Source organism: Nerophis ophidion, linkage group LG19 (assembly GCF_033978795.1).
Source record: "Nerophis ophidion isolate RoL-2023_Sa linkage group LG19, RoL_Noph_v1.0, whole genome shotgun sequence".
Taxonomy (NCBI): domain Eukaryota; kingdom Metazoa; phylum Chordata; class Actinopteri; order Syngnathiformes; family Syngnathidae; genus Nerophis; species Nerophis ophidion.
Window position 1 is genome coordinate 25357992 of NC_084629.1, and position 9429 is coordinate 25367420.

At 35.5% G+C, this 9429-nt stretch overlaps 1 protein-coding gene and 1 long non-coding RNA gene across 2 annotated transcripts in view; one reads left to right on the forward strand and one right to left on the reverse strand.

Moving 5' to 3' along the window:
- ccdc80 (coiled-coil domain containing 80) overlaps positions 1-3905 on the reverse strand; it is a 34345-nt gene extending 30440 nt beyond the window's left edge. Inside the window, exon 1 of the mRNA XM_061879661.1 lies at positions 2822-3905. Within this exon, the coding sequence (XP_061735645.1) occupies positions 2822-3416 (595 nt within the window). The 5' untranslated portion in view covers positions 3417-3905. The remainder of the gene's footprint in view (positions 1-2821) is intronic.
- LOC133538245 (uncharacterized) lies at positions 2824-9156 on the forward strand. Its single transcript, XR_009802954.1, has 5 exons — positions 2824-3890; positions 8191-8427; positions 8503-8730; positions 8829-8908; positions 9007-9156. It is a non-coding gene; the product is annotated as an uncharacterized LOC133538245 (long non-coding RNA).
- The last annotated feature ends 273 nt before the right edge of the window (positions 9157-9429 follow it).

Here is a 9429-nt window from a genome sequence, read left to right on the forward strand (position 1 = left end):
ACTGTTAAACTCACTAAAACACTAGCAACACAATAAAAAGATAAGGGATTTCCCAGAATTATCCTAGTAAATGTCTCTAAAAACATATGAATCCATCTCAATGCAACGCGATTGCAATCGCGTATTTATTTTTATTTTTTTATTTTTTTCTTTTCCGTCGCTATAAATATCCTCAAACACAAATCTTTCGTCCTCGCTCAAATTAATGAGGAAATTGTCGTTTTCTCGGTCTGAATAGCTGTTTTTGTTGGAGGCTCTGTCACGCCAAATTTCTTCTCCCTACAAAAACCTCGCCCCCCCATTTACTTCCAGGGTCATGATTAATACAGACGTTTTGTTAACGCTATATTATAAAAATATAACGCTATATTATAAAAATATAACGCTATATTATAAAAATACAGACGTTTTGTTAACGCTATCTTATAAAAAATTAAAAAAAAAAATTTACAAACACAAGCTATGGGATGACATAAGAGGAAACGTGACCCCGGAAGTAAATGTGTCATCCCATAGCTTGTGTTTGTAAATTGTTTTTTAATTTTTTTTATAATATAGCGTTAACAAAACGTCTGTATTTTTATAATATAGTGTTAACAAAACGTCTGTATTAATCATGACCCCGGAAGTAAATAGGGGGGGAGGTTTTTGTAGGGGGGAAGAAATTGGGGGTGACAGCTCTCATTAAAATCAATGTAAATATATGAGGAGCTGTCGCCAAATTTCTTCCCCCCTACTAAAACCTTCCCCCCCTATTTACTTCCTTCCGGGGTCATGATTAATACAGACGTTTTGTTAACGCTATATTATAAAAATATAACGCTGTATTATAAAAATACAGACGTTTTTTTAACGCTAGGTTATAAAAAAAAATTTCAAAAAACAATTTACAAACACAAGCTATGGGATGACACATTTACTTCCGGGGTCACGTTTCCTCTTACGTCATCCCATAGCTTGTGTTAGTATATTGTTTTTTTCATTTTTTTTAATAATATAGCGTTAACAAAACGTCTGTATTTGTATAATACAACGTTAACAAAATGTCTGTATTTTTATAATATAGCGTTATATTTTTATAATATAGCGTTAAAAAAACGTCTGTATTAATCATGACCCCGGAAGTAAATGGGGGGGGGAGGTTTTTGTAGAGGGTGTCACGCCAAATTTCTTCCCCCAAACAAAAACCTTCCCCCCCATTTACTTCCGGGGTCATGATTAATACAGACGTTTTATCAACGGTATATTGTAAAAATATAACACTATATTATAAATATACAGACATTTTGTTAACACTATATTATAAAAAATAAAATTCAAAAAACAATTTACAAACACAAGCTATGGGATGACACATTTACTTCCGGGGTCACATTTCCTCTTAAGTCATCCCATAGCTTGTGTTGGTAAATTGTTTTTTTCATTTTTAAATTTTTTTTTATAATATAGCGTTAACAAAACGTCTGTATTTTTATAATATAGCGTTATATTTTTATAATATAGTGTTAACAAAACATCTGTATTAATCATGACCCCGGAAGTAAATGGGGGGGGGAGGATTTTGTAGAGGGTGTCACGCCAAATTTTTTTTCCCCAAACAAAAACCTTCTCCCCCCATTTACTTCCGGGTTCATGATTAATACAGACGTTTTATTAACGCTATATTGTAAAAATATAACACTATATTATAAAAATACAGACGTTTTGTTAACGCTATATTATAAAAATAAAATTAAAAAAACTATTTACAAACACAAGCTATGACGCATTTACTTCCGGGGTTACGTTTCCTCACGTTTCCTCTTAAGTCAGGGGTCGGGGAATCTTTTTGGCTGAGAGAGCCATGAAAGCCAAAGATTTTAAAATGTATTTCCGTGAGAGCCATATAATATTTTCTAACACTGAATACAACTAAATGCATGCATTTTTTATTAATAACATTTGTAGAGTACAATAAGTCTCCTATTATTTTGAATAACATGTTTTATTCTAAAGCTAACCAATAATAAATAAAATACTTCTAATCAATAATGTGACTTCTTGAACAGGTGCGGTAGAAAAATGGATGGATGGATTAAAATGCATATATTTTTATTTATTATTTTTAACACTGTGATTGCCAGCAAAATGATTCATTACTTATTGTGTTAAGCAGTGTTAAGCAGTGTCAGCTAAGATTTATCTGAGATCCAGATGCAGTCATCAAAAGAGCCACATCTGGCCATAGGTTCCCTACCCCTGTCTTAAGTCATCCCATAGCTTGTGTTTGTAAATTCTTTTTTTATTTTTTTTTTTATAATACAACGTTAACAAAACGTCTGTATTTTTATAATATAGCATTATATTTTTATAATATAGCGTTAAAAAAAACGTCTGTATTAATCATGACCCCGGAAGTAAATGGGGGGGTAAGTTTTTGGTAGGGGGAAGAAATTTGGCGTGACAGGGCCCTCAACATGTGACGTCATTGTCTGCGACTTCCGGTAGAGGCAGGGCTTTTCTCCAGTTGCGAACTTTATCGTGGATGTTCTCTACTAAATCCTTCCGGCAAAAATATGGCAATATCGCGAAATGATCAAGCATGACACATAGAATGGACCTGCTATCCCCGTTTAAATAAAAAAATCTCATTTCAGTAGGCCGAGGGAATAAGCGGTAGGAAATGGATGGATGGATAAAATATTTGTTTTTTCTCGTAAACTTTGGCGGCAACTACGTATTACGTATTTCCGTAAAAACTGAGAACAAACTTTGGTAAAGAGAAATGTATCACCTTCAAAAAAGAAACGCGTAGCCTTGACTGAACTTAATTGGACGTTACCTTTCTCCAGCTTGAGGAAGCTCATGAGTCTGGGGATGAGGGCGGTGTCCAGCGGCTCTTCCATCACTTTGCCCTCGTTGGTGATCCTTCGCACTTTCCCGCCCATCTCACCCTCCTGGTGGAACATCACGATCTGCTGGACGTGCCTCTCCGCCAATTCGCAGTACACGTCGGGTTTCAGAAGCGACATCATCAACCGGTAGTAGCCTTCCGAGTCGTGCGGCGCCGTGATCACCAGGACTCGGTTCTTCCCGGCGAAACTGGCCAGCAGGTTGGGCGAACGGGCGCCGGCGGGCATCCTCGCCACCCGGGACCTGGCCAGGTGGGCACCCTGGTCTTGCGGCATCCCAGCCCCGGCTCCTCTCCTCCCCGCCCTACGTGTGCCCTCGTCCGCCTGCACGTCACGGCCCTCTATTGAGCTGTGCACGGAGATGGCGGACGCGAACCCGGGACGCGCCCGCTCGAGTGGGCGCCCCCTGGCGGGCCTCGGTCGCCGGTGCAGCTGCGCCCGAATGCGACGGGTGTGCGTGTCGGCCTCGCCTGTCCACGTCAGGAGGAACATTAGCGCCAAGGTGAGCGCGGAAACCTGACACATTATGCACCAATTACAGCATTTGAAGGCAAAAAATTAAATAAAAAAAATAAATAAATTAACTCCAGGCGAAGATGCACATCTGATAGTGAGTGTGACTCACAGCATGAGAAGAGTTTAAAAAAAAAGTGTTTTTAAAAAAGTTAATCGTTCGTAAAAAAGTGGCGACTACACGCAAAAACGCATCTCAAGTTAATAAAATCCCCAAGCGCTTAGTGATATTCTTCATTGTTGAGACTAATTCAAACCTGCGTTTTAAGAGCACGTCCACGTCGCATCTCGCGGGGAATCGAAACTCCACTTCTTTGTTTTAATTCCAACTTTGTGTGAATATATCCTCCAGCGGATTCTGTGCTCCTCGCCGTGTTTCCAACCTTCCCGTCGGAGTCCTGCTTGACAACAAAAGTCCTCATCCACCTCCGGAGCTCCACTTTCCTGACGGTTTTGAACTCAACACCACGCCTCTTCATAGAAGCAGTAAGTAAAAAAAAAAAAAAATGTAAGATGAAAAATGAAAGTATCCCCTCCTGTTGGCCACAATGATCCCTCAGTGTCAAGTTTCTCCTTTTAAGCCAGCGGATGAGGAACACCCTTTTTTTTTCTCCTAAAGTACTGGATATTTTCTAACAAATATTAGGGCCACACTATAACTATACTACAGAAAAACGTTGTTTTTTTTATTTTGCAAAAGTTTTTTTTGTGTCGACCTCTCAAAAAAACCCAAATTTTACAAGAATAAAGTATTATTTTTATTTTTATTTTTTAGAAAAAACAATTTTTTTTAACCAACGAAAACTTAAAAGTTGTATGATATTTTTTAGGATTTTTTTGTAATATAACTAGGAAATAAAGTGAGTGAATTAAATTTCACTTACTTTTTTCCTTTTAAAATGTTAACAGCTTTTTTTGTCTGGAGAATATGTTTTTTCTTGTAGTGTTGTGTTTTGCTGGAAAATGGTACATTCTTAATTTGTAATATACAATACAAGATTTACCTAGATGAAAATAAATAAAACATCAAAATGCACATTTTTTAATGTAAAAAAAATAATACAGCTTTTATGGGGTAATATTGTCATGATCTGCTGCTCGGATCATGGCATATTCTGGTTTTGTTCTAATTTGTATGACGTCCTGTTAATATTTTGTCTTCCTTAGTTCCTGGTGGAACTTCCTGTTTTGTTCCGTTTCCATAGTAACACATTTGTGTCCCCTTCCTTTTGGTCTTTCACGCGCACCTGCCTTTTGATTATCCGCTTTATTTAAGCCTGCCCTTGTTTGTCATTCGTCCTCGCAGTCTAATTTGCTATTTCATGCAACAGGTGACGTCGCTATCCCCACTTGTGGTAAAAGACTATTTTCTTGTACTTTAACTTCCACGCTATTCCCTCTTTTGTTTATTTCCCTAGCTCACATGCTAGCGTCTTTTGTTCTTTCTAGCTCACATGCTAGTTCTGTTGGTTTGTCTCGAGTGCCTTTTTGCAAGTATTTATGTTCTTAGTTTGTTCTGTAGTGTTAACTAAATCATCATTCTTACTTTCACGCTGTGTCCGGTCCGCCTGCACGATTGAGAGAACGCAACAGCATCACCACAATGCCAATGAAACGTCACAAATATAAAGTTTTCGCAAGATAAAAATATGTTTCCGCTCAAAAAATGTATGCCTTTTCAATATTGCATTTTTTTTTTCAAAAAAGTATTCATGTTTTTAAATAAAAAGCATAAAACTATGTCATTTTTTTCCCAGGGAAAAGTCTAATTTTCTCAAAACAATAACCTCCTCAAAAATAGTTTTTGTCTCAATTGATGTTTTTTCGCTAAGATATTCTTCTTCTTTCTTCTTTCTTTTTATAAGCTCCCCCAAAAAGACATTTCTCCAAAACCCTTTTTGCCCCAGAAAAGTTCACACTTTTTCTGTTAAATATAACTGACATTTCCAGAAAAGTATGTTTTTGCAAAAAAATGTAACCTCGTTTGAAAAATAAATATTGCTTCCGTCTTGAAAATACACACACTTATTTGTGCAATTTTTTTTTTTAAATGGTACGAATGACATGTTCTTTCTTTTTTCCTAGAATATGTACAAGCTTATTTCGCTGGAATGTTATTTTATTTTTTTGAGGGGATTTGTAAAAATGGAAAATATAACAGAAATTTTAGGAAACATGATTTTTTTTCTTAAACATTTAACCTCGTTTAAAAGAATACCTCTTTTATCTCCAATACACACAACTTTTTTTTCTGTGAAATATTACATAATTTCTGGAATTTTTGTTTAATATGTTATATATATATAAAAAAAAAAAAGTTAAATGTTTAAAAACATTTTAAAGTTTATAGATTTTTTTTTTTTTTTTTTTTTTTAAAGTTTAAGTTTTTTATTTTTACTAAGAAATTGTATACATATTTTTAAAGGGTACCACTTTTTTCTTTTTTTCTTACAAAAAATATACAAATCCCTCCCAAACATTTTTTTCCTATACACAATTTATTATTATTTTTTTTTTAAACATTTCTTAAAAAATAAAACAATTGGGGGGATTTTAAAAATGTTTTTCCTTTTTTTTTAAATGATGTTTTATTTTCAAATGTTTAAAAACATTTTTTTAATTATACATGTGTGTGTGTGTGTGTGTGTGTGTGTGTGTGTGTGTGTGTGTGTGTGTGTGTGTGTGTGTGTGTGTGTGTGTGAATATATATATATGTATATATTAGGGGTGGGCAAATTAATGCGTTAATTATGAGTTAACTCATCAATCTATTAACGTCGACAATTATTTTATCGTACATTTGCGTATGTTGTTTACATGCTTTTATTTTGTTAACGCCTTTTCTTAACAAGATGGCAGCGCCCAGATGCGCTTCGGCGTGGAGGGGCTCTTGGTAAAGATGGAACATTTGGCAAAAATACCGGACAATTCTGCAGATTTCATGGCTGGCTTACAGCGTGGTCACTCCGGGATCACTTACGACCGCCAGACAATTCTGGATGTGGATAGATCGGGCCGTTTTGGACTGAATGACGCGTGCTTGCTAGACCGGCTAGCTAGCATGGGAATACTTTGCCGGCTACATCCAGCGGCCTGTGAAGCAGCGGAGTATGTTTGTTGTCTGTCTATTTATGAATAATGCAGACGAGGCGTGTTGGCTGAGTTCTTAACGTTTGCTTTCAGAGCGTGCATATCACAACATACAAGAGGCCGTCATGGCGACACAACCTATACCGGGCTACCGCGCATGCTCGTCACTCCTGTTGCGTGCTGGGTAGGGTAGTTATTTTTTCCCCTGGCTCATAACATCACAATATAGTACCATGTATATGCGTTCAGTTTATCAATGCACCAAGCAAACAGATATGGTCATAATTATTTTAAGTCCACTACGCAGAATAAACACAACATTATTAATATTGCTACTACGGATAATTTGATCAAAAATTCCCTAAACCAGCCCACTACCTATAATATAAGTTTTTGCTATTTAACTGCTACTGACTGATTTAAATTGTGTTTGCACAAATTGTGTTTGCACAATAAATGTTTTGGCGCTTTTGTTCATGTGGGGGAATATTCCAATAAAGGTGCACTACACACTACTTTTTAATTCATTATTGGGCTTTGCGTATACAATGCAGTTAATCGCTATTAATCAGAGAAATAGTGCGATTAACTTCGATTAAAATTTGTAATCGTTGCCCAGCCATATATATATATATATATATATATAGGTATATATATGTTTTTGTATATATATATGTATATATATATATATATGTGTGTAAGTATATATGTATGTATATATATGTATGTATGTATATATGTATGTATATATATATGTATATATATATACATCTGTATATATATGTATATATATGTGTATATATGTATATATACGTATATATGTAAATATGTATATATATATATATATATATATATATATATATATATATATTGATAAATATTTTTAAAGGGTACGTCTTTTTGTTTTGTTTTTTCTTCTAGAAAATATACAAACACTTTTTTTGTCCTAATATGTTTTTTCTTAATGGTATGAATGACTCATTATTTTTTTGCTGTTAAATGTACAAGCTTTCTTTCCCTGAAATTATTTTTTTGTTTTTCCAGAATTTTGTCTTTGTGAAATATAATATAAATTTCTGGACGGTATGCTTGTTGTTCTTGTTTTATTTTTATTTACTTTTATTTCATTTAATTTTATTCATAACATTTACCTCAACGAAGTGGCTGGGTAGAGGGACGTTTGGGCTTCTCTGCTTAGGCTGCTGCCCCTACGAGCCTCGGATAAGCGGAAGAAAGATGGATGGATGGATGGATGGATACCTCGTTTAAAAATAACAAAACATTTTTTTAAGTTTATACATATATATATATATATATATATATATATATATATATATATATATATATATATATATATATATATATATATATATGAATGTCTTGAAACATAAAAAGTAAAACAATTATTATAAATTGTATAAATACTTTTTAATGGTATGACTTTTTATTTCAGAAAATATAAGCTCACCCTACACCTCCAAGTAGATATGTCTCCAATGTACGACTTTTTGTAGAAAACAAACTTTTTTTCTGTGATGTAAAACAGACATTTCTAGAAAAGTACACTTTTTCAAACATATTTAACAATGATTTATTAAAAAAAAAAAAAAAAAGCTTTAAAATTGCTTTTTTCTCGAAAATATTTAGTTTGTACTATTTTTTCATTTTTATTGGATTTGTTTGTATCACTATGCAGCGTTCTACAACCACAATGACAAACAAAGCACACGCCGAGACCAGTCTGGTAGACATGGTGGTCCTCCTGCTGCTTCCTGGACAATAGACGTTCTGTTGACACTTTTAGGAGGACGGAAGCTTGGAGCATCCTGTGAAGTTCTCCTGATGCTGGCCGATAAGAGCAGCTGCACCATGAGGAAGACTCCCTTGTGGGATTTTTTCACGTGTGCGTGTCCGAGTCAACAAAAAAGACAAGGTGGGCGGCCTTTTTTTCCTGATGGTGGACATTACTGTACTGGACTGTTTAACTTCTAGGTCTGTTTGTACACAGGATTACCATAAAACTGTCTAATGAGAAGACCGTGGTTTGTGCAAAGGCGAAGACCCCAGTAGGTAAACATTTTTTTCCCTTCACAAAACCTTGTTTTCAACATACTGGCCCCCTGCCAGTGCATTTCTTTCTGTTGACGGCATCCAACTGAGGACAGACGTCAAAAACACGCTGGCCACTATGACCTCTGAACCGGCCGTCCGCCCGCTGACACGTCCGTTCTGAGAGGTGAGCGCCTGACCAGACATCACACAGGACGTGTATTTTCATTGGAGGGATGATGGTTGACTCTTGTAACCTCGAGCTGTCAATATGTCCATGCTCAGAGGGTACGCAGGCCAGCAAGCACCAGTAAGGGGTGGTGGAATCGCACCCATTGTCCAACACGCTATACCAATGTCCTAGTGTGAGTACGCACTCAAAGTCTACAGGGGACCGGGGAGACTTTCCTTCTCCTTCTTGAGTAGTAATCTTTTTTTTGTCGTTGTCTCTGCATGTCAGCAGAACAAGAAGGTGTGCAACAGACGTGGACTCTCCTTTGACAGTAATATGGAGGTTAGTAAGTCAGGAACTGAATGAGTCCGTGTACTGTAAAATCCTCCCAGGTGGTGTGTGTGTTTGTGTGTGTGTGTGTGTGTGTGCGTGCGTGTGTGTGTGTGTCTTGAAAATACACACACTTTTTTGTGCTAATGTTTTTTTCTCACTAGTATGAATAACACTTTCTTTCTGTTTTCCTAGAAAATTCACAAGAAATATAAACGTTTTTCTGTCAAATATATCAGACTTTTCTAGAAAAGTATGCTTTCTCAAAATTATTTAACCTTATTTAAAAAAATATATATATATATATTACTTTTTTCTTAAAAATATACACACTTTTTTTTTGTCCTAATGGTTTTTTTTCTTATTGGTATGAATAACACTTTT